Below are 11,904 nucleotides of genomic sequence, written 5' to 3'. Positions count from 1 at the left end.
GGGGCGTGTCCATAAAGGGGCGGGGCCACATGGAAAGGGGGGCTATAAAGGGGAAGGGGAGGGGCCACAGGGGAAGGGGCGGGGCCACAGAGGAGGCGGGGACTCTAAAGGGAGAAAGGGGCGGGGCCACGGGGGAAGCGGGCGGTGCCATAGAGGGGGAAGGGGTGGGGCCCTAAAGCGAGGAAGGGGCGGGGCCACAGGGGAAGGGGCGGGGCCATAAAGGGGGGGACAGGGGAGGGACCATAGAGGGGGGAGTGGGGCGGAGACACATGGGGAGGGGCGGGGCCATCGAGGGGGAAGGGGCGGGGCCGTAAAAGGGGAGGGACCACTGAGGGGAGGGGGCGGAGCCACATGGGGGAGGGCCCATAGAGGGGAAGGGGCGGGGCCACAGAGGCCGTACCTGGCCCCGTCCTGGGTGTATCCGGCCGGGGGGGAACAACGAGCCGGAGGGAATCCACGCTACGTGATGACGTAGCACGTAGGGCATAGGCCGGAGGCGGCGGCGCTCGGTCGGGAGGGAGAGCGCGAGGGCCGGAGGCCGCCTGCGCGTGCGCGAGGCTCGCCTTGCGGCTCCCCGGCAGGGCGGCCATGGCGGCCATGGCGGGCCTGACGCACCGGTGGCTGTTGCCGTGGGGCCGGGGCTGCCGCCCGCCGCTCCTCCTCCTCCTCACGCTGCCCGGGCGCCGCCGCAGCCCGGGGCCCTGCCTTCGATCGGTGAGTCCCGGGGGACCCCCCCCCCGAACCCCCCCGGACCCCTCTCCCCTCAGGGCCCCGCCCCCATCCCCGCCCGCCCCAAGGTCACTGACGAGGAAAATAATCATAATAACAACAATAATGGCATTTACTAAGCGCTTACTACGTGCAAAGCACTGTTCTAAGCGCTGGGGCGGTTACAAGGGCACCAGGTTGTCCCACGGGAGGCTCGCAGTCTTCACCCCCCATTTGACAGATGAGGTAACTGAGGCCCAGAGACTGTGAGCCCGCTGTTGGGTAGGGACTGTCTCTATATGTTGCCAATTTGTACTTCCCAAGCGCTTAGTACAGTGCTCTGTCTCCCCCTTGTAGACTGTGAGCCCACTGTTGGGTTGGGACTGTCTCTGTGTGTTGCCAATTTGTACTTCCCAAGCGCTTAGTACAGTGCTCTGCACACAGTAAGCGCTCAATAAATACGATTGATGATGATGATGATGATGGTAAGCGCGCAGTAGATACGATTGACGATGAAGTGGCTCGCCCAAAGTCACGCAGCTGACGGTTGGCAGAGCCGGGATTTGAACCCGTGACCTCTGACTCCAAAGTAAAAATACGCCCCCTGCTAAGCGCCTACTACGTGCCGGGCGCTGTACTAAGAGCCCGCTGTTGGGTGGGGACCGTCTCTATATGTTGCCAACTTGTACTTCCCAAGCCCTTAGTACAGTGCTGTGCACACAGTAAGCGCTCACTAAATACGATTGAATGAATGAATGAAGTGCCGGGGTCAATCAATCAATCAATCGTATTTATTGAGCGCTTACTGTGTGCAGAGCACTGTACTAAGCGCTTGGGAAGTACAAGGTGGCAACATATAGAGACAGTCCCTACCCAACAGTGGGTTCACAGTCTAAAAGATCGGGTTGGACGCACGTCCCTCGTGGGGCTCGCAATCACCATCTCCATTTTCCAGATGAGACCCAGGGAAGTGACTTAATCGTAATAATAATGATGATGGTACTTGTTAAGCACTTACTATGTGCCAAGCACTGGGGGAGATACAGGGTCATCAGGTTGTCCCCCGTGGGACTCACAGTCTCCTCCCTTCAAGACCCTATTGAGAGCTCACCTCCTCCAGGAGGCCTTCCCAGACTGAGCCCCTTCCTTCTTCTCCCCCTCATCCTCCTCTCCATCCCCCCATCTTACCTCCTTCCCTTCCCCACAGCACCTGTATATATGTTTGTACATATTTATTACTCTATTTATTTATTTATTTATTTATTTATTTTACTTGTACATATCTATTCTATTTTATTTTGTAGTATGTTTGGTTTTGTCTCCCCCTTTTAGACTGTGAGCCCACTGTTGGGTAGGGACTGTCTCTGTATGTTGCCAATTTGTACTTCCCAAGCGCTTAGTACAGTGCTCTGCACACAGTAAGCGCTCAATAAATACGATTGATGATGATGATGATGATCCCCATTTTCCAAATGAGGCCCAGGGAAGTGACTTAATCCTTATAATAATGATGATGGTACTTGTTAAGCGCTATGTGCCAAGCGCTGGGGGAGATACAAAGTCATCAGGTTGTCCCCCGTGGGACTCACAGTCTCCATCCCCATTTTCCAGATGAGGCCCAGGGAAGTGACTTAATCCTTATAATAATGATGATGGTACTTGTTAAGCGCTTACTATGTGCCAAGCGCTGGGGGAGATTCAAGGTCATCAGGTTGTCCCCCGTGGGACTCATAGTCTCCATCCCCATTTTCCAGATGAGGCCCAAAGAAGTGACTTCATAATAATAATAATGATGGTATTTGTTAAGTGCTTACTATGTGCCAAGCACTGTTTTGGGCACTGGGGTATTCATTTATTCATTCATTTAATCATATTTATTGAGCACTTACTGTGTGCAGAGCACTGTATTAAGCGCTTGGGAAGTACAAGTTGGCAACATATAGAGACGGTCCCTACCCAGCAACAGGCTCACAGTCTAGAAGGGGGAGACAGATATAAGGTCATCAGGTTGTCCACCGTGGGGCTCACAGTCTCCATACCAGCGCTTAAAACAGTGCTTGGCACGTACATAGTAAGCGCTTAACAAATGCCATCATTATTATTATCCCCATTTTCCAGATGAGGCCCAGGGAAGTGACTTAATAATAATAATAATAGTGATGGTATTTGTTAAGCTCTTACTATGTGCCAAGCACTGTTCTAAGCGCTGGGGTAGGTATAAGGTCATCAGGTTGTCCGCTGTGGGACTTACAATCTCCATCCCCATTTTCCAGATGAGGCCCAGAGAAGTGACTTCATAATAATAGCAATGGTATTTATTAAGAACTTACTATGTGCCAAGCACTGTTCTAAGCTCTGGGGGAGATATCAGGTCATAAGGTTGTCCCCCGTGGGGTTCACAGTCTCCATCCCAGCGCTTAACAAATGCCATTATTATTAGAACAGTACTCCATCGCTTAGAACAGTCCCTTGCACATAGTAAGCGCTTAACAAATGCCATCGTTATTATTATTATCACCATTTTGTAGATGAGGCCCAGGGAAGTGACTTAATAATAATGATGGTATTTTTTAAGCGCTTACTATGTGCCAAGCGCTGTTCTAAGCACTGGGGTAGATACCAGGTAATCAGTTTGTCCCCCATGGGGCTCACAGTCTCCATCCCCATTTTCTGGATGAGGCCCAGAGAAGTGACTTCATAATAATAATGATGATGATATTTGTTAAGTGCTTACTATGTGCCAAGCACTGTTCTGGGTGCTGGGGTAGATACCAGGTGATCAGGTTGTCCTCCTTGGGGCTCACAGTCTCCACCCCCAATTTACAGATGAGAGAACTGAGGCCCGGAGACGTGACTTGCCCAGGGTCACACAGCAGACAAGTGGCATAGCTGGGATTAGAACCCATGACCAAGAACCCCTTCCCCTCCCCACAGCACTTGTGTATATTTGTGCATATGTATTACCCTATTAATTTTATTAATGATGTGTATATAGCTATAATTCTGTTTCTTTTGATGGTATTGACACCTGTCTACGTGTTTTGTTGTCTGTCTCCCTCTTCTATACTGTGAGCCCGTTGTTGGGTAGGGACCATCTATATATGTTGCCCATTTGTGCTTCCCAAGCGCATAGTACAATGTCCTGCACACAGTAAGCACTTAATAAGTATGATTGAATGAATGAATGAACCGTCCAGCCCTGGGGCTCCCCCACCCCATTCCCGGCTTCCTGCTTCCCTCTTCCCTTCCCTCCCCCCCGAGAGAAACTACCTTTGCCATTTATTCCTGCCCCCCGCCCCAGTTAATTTGGAACCCCTCCATTACCGCCAGCCCCGCTGCCCAATCCGTCATTCCCACTTCATTCCCGCCCGTTCTGGCTAGGGAATGTGTCTACCAACTCTGGACTCAACCAAGTGCCTAGTACAGTGCTCTGCACACAGTAAGCGCTCACTAGATACCCTCGAGTGATTGTTTCTATCTGTTGCCGAATTGTACTTTCCAAGCGCTTAGTACAGTGCTCTGCAGACAGTAAGCACTCAATAAATATGATTGAATGAATGAGTGAATGTTTTCAGGCCTTCAGTTACCGCCGTCGAGGCCCCAAACGCCCCCCACCCTGGTTCATACCTATTCACCCATTACCCCATCCCATCACCAACCTGCCAGTTCATTCCTGACCCCTACTCATTCCCTCATCCCACCCTTAACCTCCCTCACCCCACCACACAATTCATCCCTGACATTAGCAGAATGAAAATGTGGGTCCCGACCAACCCGTGTTGCACGGGAAGAGGTCGATAGCCTGCCAGACGACTGTGTTGACCAGTGTTTTTCCATCAAAAAACATGAGGTGTAAATGTGTGGAGATCAGAGGGGGGGAAGCAATAAGGAGCCATCGAAGGGGACCACTTGCATCGTCTCTAAAATGCAAATTGTTCTTTTAAAATGATATTGTTGAATGCTTATTATGTGCCAGGCACTATACTAAAGTGCTGCGGTAGATACAAGGTAATCAGGTTGGACACAGACTGTGTCCCACCCAGGACTCACAGTCTCAATCCCCAGTTTACAGAAGAGCTGCTGTGGCCAGGGAATATCATTGTTTATTGTTTTATTGTTGTATTGTACTTTTCTAAGCGCTTAGTATAGTGATCTGCACACAGTAAGTGCTCAATAAATATGATTAAGTGAATGAAGAGGTAACTAAGGCACAGAGAAGCCTGTTGTTTCATACTTTTCCAAGCACAGTACAGTGCTGTACACACAGTAAGGACTCAATATATATTATTGTTTGAAGGGACATGTACAAAGTCACACAGCAGACAAGTGGGAGAACTGGAATTGGAACCCAGGTCCTCTGACTCCCAGGCTTGTGCTTTTTCCCCTAGGCCACATGCTTCTCTTAAATTCCCATTTTCCCTGCCTTAGATTGTTCATCCCATGTGAGCCAGGGGCTGTCTGATCTGATTGTCTTGTATCTACCCCAGCGCTTAGCATATAGCAAGTGCTTAGAAGGCACTATTATCATTATCATCAACAGGGAGGTGGATGTGGGCTCCTTTTCAGGCAGTGTGTCTTCCACCACTTTTCTACTTCCCTAAGCACTTAGTATAGTGCTTTGTTTACAGTAAATGCTCAAATCCACATTCATTGAGTGAAACCATGGGATTGAATGAGTTTTACACGGGAGGGGGTATAAATGGAGAATAGAAGGGGACCAGAAATGAGCCTTGAAGGAATCCCACAGGTTAAGGGTGGGAGACCGAGAAGGAGCCTGCAAGGCTTCTAGACTGTGAGCCCACTGTTGGGTAGGGACCATCTCTATATGTTGCCAACTTGTACTTCCTAAGCGCTTAGTACAGTGCTCTGCACACAGTAAACGCTCAATAAATATGATTGATTGATTGCAAGAGACTGAGGTGCAGCCAGAGAGATAGGAGAACCCAGAGAGCAGTGTCAGTGACGCAGAGGTTAGATAGTGTTTCAAGGAGAAGGGAGTGGTCTGCAATGTAGGTATCTTTTTTTTTCTTTAATCTGTTTTCTTCCCCAGGTTTGGCACAGTGCTTGGCAAGTTGAAAGGGCTTAACAAATGCTACAATTATGATCAAATACCATAAAAGTAACTGAGCTGGATAAAAATTGTAATATTTGTTAAGCAGATACTATGTAATAAGCACTGAACTAAGCACTTGGGGAGATACAAGATAATCACATTAGATCCAATCCCAACCCCACATGGAGCTCACAGTTTATGTACAATAGGTATTTAATTTCTATTTTAGAGAGAGTCACACAGAAGATAAATAACTTGCCCAGTGGTCGAGCCAGGATAACTCGTTGTAGCCCAATCTTGTTTATCTCGCTACCGATCCCTTTCCAGCGTCCTCCCTCCCCCATCCATATACACCAGCCCAACCGTTTCCTAACTTTCAAAGCCTTAATAAAGTCACATCTCTTCCAAGAGACCTTCCCCGATTAAGTCTTTTCTCCGACTCCTCTCCCTTGTGTGACATCTCTGCACTTGGATCTGTATCCTTTAGCCACTCGGTATTCACCCTCCCTCAGCCCCACAGCACTTAGGTATTTATCCACAATTTATTTATATTATCTGTCTCCCCTCTAGACTGTAAGCTAGTTGTGGGCAGGGAACATGTCTACTGATTCTGTTCTACTGTACTCCCCCAAGTGCTTAGTTCTGTAAAACAAAGAGCATTCGATAAATATCATTGATTGATTAGAACCTGCCCCCCTGGCTACCAGTCCAGTGCCCTTTCCCTTTTCTGAATCCCAGATTCTTATTTTCTTCTCATGTCTTATTCCGAAATCTTTAGCTAAGCTCTTTATGGGGAGTGAACATGTCACTTCTCTATTTTGTGCTTCCCAAGCGCTTATTACAGTGCAGCACTCCCAGTGAGTGTTCAAGAAATACTACCAGTTGCCTTGGTATTTTCTGAATGCCCAAGTGCTCTGCTGGAGAGAGCTGGGGGCCTCCAGGCAAGATTCAAACTAAATTGGTCTTAGAAACAAGTCACTTGTTCAAGTAATACACATTTATGCTGGGAAAGGAGAAAGAATGCCTTATTTTACACAATTGATTATAGAATCACTATATTCAAGAGGGCAAGCTGGTGAAAATTTAGTAAGTCGGTATTGCTTTGTACTTAAGATTTGTGATCAGTATTAAGACTGAGTCCTAAGTGGGACAGGGACTGTGTCCAACCTGATAGCACTTAGTACAGTGCTCTGCACACAGTAAGTGCTCAATAAATACAATTGAATGAATGAATGAATCTTGTACCTACCCAAGTGCAGTACCGAGCCTGGCACGTAGTAAGTGCTTAACAAGTGCCATAATTATAATTATTATCGGTAATGTGATCCAGTTTTTCGTACTCTTGGGTGTCAGGAATTTCTCTTATATCTACTCTAAACCTAATATTCATTTAACAGAACTCGTGAAAAATTGATAAGCCCAGAAAAATGCTTTGACCGGAGGCAGGGAGGTCAGTGAGGATCTCCCCCTTCTCCTTGAAACATTATTTAACCTCGGTTTCACTAGCACTCCTCTCTGGGTTCTCCTATCTCTCTGGCTGTACCTCAGTCTCTCTTGCAGGCTCCTTCTCAGTCTCCCGCCCTTTACCTGTGGGAGTCCTTCAAGGCTCAGTTCTGGGTCTCCTTCTATTCTCCATTTATACCCGCTCCCGTGAAGAACTCATTCGATCCCATGGTTTCAACTACCACCTCTCTGGGGGTGATTCCCAAATCTGTCACTCAAGCCCTGACCTCTCCCCTTCTCTGCATTCACATTTTCTCCTGCCTTCAGGCTATCTCTACTTGGGTATCCTGCGGATACCTCAAACTTAACATGTCCAAAACAACTCCTCAACTTCTCCCCTAAACCTTGTCCTCCCCCTTACTTTCCCATCACTGTAGATAGAACTACCATCCCCACAAGCCCATAACCTTGTCATTGTCCTCAACTCCTCTCTCTCATTCAACCCACATATTCAAACTGTCACCAAATTTGGTTGGTTCTACCTTCACAACACTGTTAAAATCCACCCTTTCCTCTCTGTTCGGACTGCAACCGCATTAGTCCAAGCACTTATCCTATCCTGCCTTGATTACTGCACCATGTTCCTCACTGACCTCCCTGCCTCCTGTCTTTCCCCACTTCAGTCCATACTTCACTCTGCTGCCCAGATCATTTTTCTACAAAAACATTCAGTCCATGTTTCCCCACTGAACCGTCAACAGTTGCCCATCCACCTGTGCATCAAACAGAAACAGTGTCCCTTTGGCTTTCAAGCACTCACTGAATCTCACTGATTTCCTGCTACAACCCGAACTGCACGATTCGCTCACCCTACCTCAGTTTTGTCTAGCTTTCCGCTGACCCCATGCCAACATCCTCCCTCTGACTTGGAACTCCCTCCCAGTTCATAAACGATGTATGCCTGTGAAGCCTTATTAAAATGACATCTCCTCCATGAGGCCATCCCTGACTAAGCCCACATTTCCCAATTCCCTCTCCCTTCTGCATCAGCCATGCACTTGGATCTGTAGTCACCCTCTCCTATCTTTCGTTGCTGATTTACTACTTCAGCTCATACCGCATATTTCACTCCTCTAATGCCAACCTCAGTCCCGTCTGTCTCACCTCTGACCCCTTGCTTTCATCCTCCCTCTGGCCTGGAACTTTCTCTGCTTTCATATAGGACAGACCACCACTCCGCCAACATTCAAAGCCTAATTCATTCATTCAGTCGTATTTATTGAACGCTTTCTGTGTGCAGAGCACTGTACCAAGCGCTTGGAAAGTACAATTCCACAACAGAGACAGTCCCTACCCAACAATGGGCTCAGAGTCTAGAAGGGGAGAGACAGACAACAAAACAAGTAGGTGGGCATCAACGGCATCAATATAAATAAATAGAATTATAAATATATACCCATCATTAATAAAATAAATAGAATAATAAATACATTTATACACAAGTGCTATGGGATGGGGAAGGGGGGTAGAGCAGAGGGAGGGGAGTTGGGACGATGGGGAGGGGAGGATTAAAATGCCATTTCCTCCAAGAGGCCTTCCCCAACTAAGCCTCATTTTCCTCTACTCCCTCTCCCTTCTGTATCACCCTTGCTCTTGGAAAAACATAACAAGTAGATGGGCATCAATGGCATCAATATAAATAAATAGAATTATAAATATATACCCATCATTAATAAAATAAATAGAATAATAAATATGTACATTTTTACACAAGTGCTGTGGGGTGGGGAGGGGGGTAGAGCAGAGGGAGGGAGTTGGGGCGATGGGGAGGGGAGGATTAAAATGCCATTTCCTCCAAGAGGCCTTCCCCAACTAAGCCTCATTTTCCTCTACTCCCTCTCCCTTCTATATCACCCTTGCTCTTGGATCTGTACCCTTTAAGGACTTTAAGGATATTCACCCCACCCACAGCCTGACAGCACTTAGGTGCGCAGCCACAGTTTATTTTAATGTCTCTCTCCGCATCTAGACTCAAAGCTTCTTGTGGGCAAGGAACATAGCCACCAATTTTACTGTATTGTACTCTCCCAAGTGCTTAGTACAGGGCTTTGCACAGACTAGGCCTTCAATATATACCATTGCTTAAATTGGTAGACGTGATCCCTGCCACAAAAAGTGTGGTGTCTACAGGAGGCAGGCAGCATGTTTTCCCCACTCCTCAAGAACCTCCAGTGGTTGCCCATCCACCTCCGCATCACACAGAAACTCCTTACCATTGACTTTAAAGCACTCAATCCCCTTGCCCCCTCCTACCTCACCTCCCTGATTTCCTACTATAATCCAGCCCAGATGCTTTGCTCCTCTAATGCCAATTTACTCACTGTTCCTCGATTTCTTCTGTCTCTCTGCCTACCTTTGCCCACGTCCTGCCTCTGGCCTAGAAAGCCCTCCCTCTTCATATCCGACAGACAGTTACTCTTCCTACCTTCAAAACCTCATTGAAGGCCCAAATCAATTAGTCAATGGGTTTCTTTTTTTGAGAGCTTACCGTGAACAGAGCAGTATACTAAGCGTTTGGGAGAGTCGATACAACAGAATTAGCAGATTCGTTCTGCTAATATCATCCAAGAGGCCTTCCCTAAGCCCTCATATCCTTTTCTCCCTCTCCCTTCTGAGTTGCCCTTGAACTTGGATTTGCACCTTTTATTCACCCCTCCCTCAGCCCCACAGCACTTACATACATATCAGTAATTTATTTATATCAAATGTATATCTTCCCCTCTAGACTGTAAACTCATTGTTGGCAGGGAGTGTGTCTTCCAATTCTGTTATATTGCATTCTCCCAAGCACTTAGTACAGTGCTCTGCATATAGTAAGCACTCCACCACTTGTCTGCTGGGTGACCTTGAGCAAATCACTTCACTTCTCCGGGCCTCAGTTACCTCATCTGCAAAATGGGGATTAAGATTGTGAAGCCTATGTAAGACACGGACCATAGTTTGTATGTACCCCAGGACTCAGTTCAGTATCTGGCACGTAGTAAATGTTTAACAAATGCCATAAAAAATAAATTATTATATTGGTTGATTGATACCCTTTAAGCACTTGATATTCACCCCGCCCTCAGCCCCGAAGCACATATGGACATATCCAAAATATATTTTAATGTTTGTCTATCCCTCTAGAGTGTAAATTCTAGATGGGCGGGGAATGCGTCCACCAATATTGTTGTATTTGCTTGTATCTACCCCAGTGCTTAATACAGTACCTGGCGCACAGTAAGTGCTTAACAAATACCACAATTATTATACTCTCCACAAGCAGTTCTCCACAAACTGCTCATTAAATACCACTGACATCGATAATCAGAGCAGAAACAGTCCCTGACCCACATGGGTTTCACAGTGTAAGGGGATGGGAAAATAGTTATTTAATCCCCTTTTTGCAGGTGAAGAAACTGAGGCACAGATAAGGTAAATTACTTGCCCAAGGTCACACAGCAGGCAAGTGGCATATCAGAACCTGGGCCACCCCCTGACTCCCAGTCCTGTGCTTTTTCCTCTAGGCCTTGGATCCAGTGTGGCCCTCCAGCCAGACCATGTTGGACAAGGCTGACCTGGATGAAATGACGTTCCCTTCCAACCCAATGACTCTGACAGTCAGACCAATAAAACATTACCCCATCTGGGGGAGTTTTATCCTGGTAGTTGAGTATGAGACTCAACAATCGATGATTTACCGTATTAGTACTTCCAAGTGGGACAATTCCTTTATACAGGCTTAAGAAGGGGGATATTAAAGGGGACGGAATTGTCCTCCCCCACTGGGGGACAGCGACTGTGTCCAATTCTCCCATGTGTACTCTTAATAAATGCTATTACTAATACTTCCACAGAAGATATGAGGCAGGGAAGTTAGTGAGGAGGTTTCCTCGACTAAGCCTTCAGTTCTACTCCTTTTCGCTCTGTGTGGCCTATGCACCAAGATCTGTACCCTTTAAGCACTAGACATCCACCCCATCCTCAGCTCCACAGCACTTAAGTACGTATCCATAATTTATTTTATTGTCTGTCTCCCCATCTTGACTGTAAACTCTTTGTGGGCAGGGAAATTGTCTACCAATTTTATTGTAGTCTCCTAAGTGCTTGGTACAGTGCTGGGCACGCAATAAGCACTCAGTAAATGTCATTGATTGTGAGATTTGTGACAGAATAGTCATTATCTCCTTGTTTATGTGTTGCATTAAATCCAAAAGTTGCAGCTATTTCAGGTGCCAGTCTGGTTAAGACTGCCAGCGATTCAGTGTTGCTAAGCTCTGCCTTTCTTTCACTGAACTAAGAATTTGGTGTACTGCCGTGTTTACAGACTATGGTTATAATGTACAGATAATTTCATCACTTCACATCATAAACCCTCCAAGCAAATCAGGATGAGACAACAGTCATTCAGTTATCAATCAGTAGTATTTATTGAGCGCTTTACTGTGTGCTGAGCAGGTTCTAATCAATCAGTGGTATTTATCGAATGCTCTCTGTTCAGCAGAACACCATACTAAGTGCTTGGGAGAGTACAGCACAAGAGAATTGGTGGAAATTTTCCCTGCCCATAATGAGCTTACAGTCCAGAGTTGTGCTTGAACAATGTTTTTAAAAAGTCATTCGATTGAATAAATATTTTAGCAAGTGTCAATCAATAAATG

The 11,904-nt window shown here is 46.9% G+C and overlaps 1 protein-coding gene across 1 annotated transcript in view; it reads left to right on the top strand.

The window, feature by feature from the left end:
• Positions 1–519: 519 nt before the first annotated feature.
• Positions 520–11,904, top strand: part of AFG3L2 (AFG3 like matrix AAA peptidase subunit 2) — a 50,687-nt gene continuing 39,302 nt past the window's right edge. The window contains exon 1 of the mRNA XM_038746501.1: positions 520–714. Within this exon, the coding sequence (XP_038602429.1) occupies positions 589–714 (126 nt within the window). The 5' untranslated portion in view covers positions 520–588. The remainder of the gene's footprint in view (positions 715–11,904) is intronic.

This window comes from Tachyglossus aculeatus, chromosome 5, assembly GCF_015852505.1.
Source record: "Tachyglossus aculeatus isolate mTacAcu1 chromosome 5, mTacAcu1.pri, whole genome shotgun sequence".
NCBI lineage: Eukaryota > Metazoa > Chordata > Mammalia > Monotremata > Tachyglossidae > Tachyglossus > Tachyglossus aculeatus.
The sequence above is the reverse complement of the archived record's forward strand: the minus strand, read 5'-3'. Positions and strand labels throughout refer to the sequence as shown.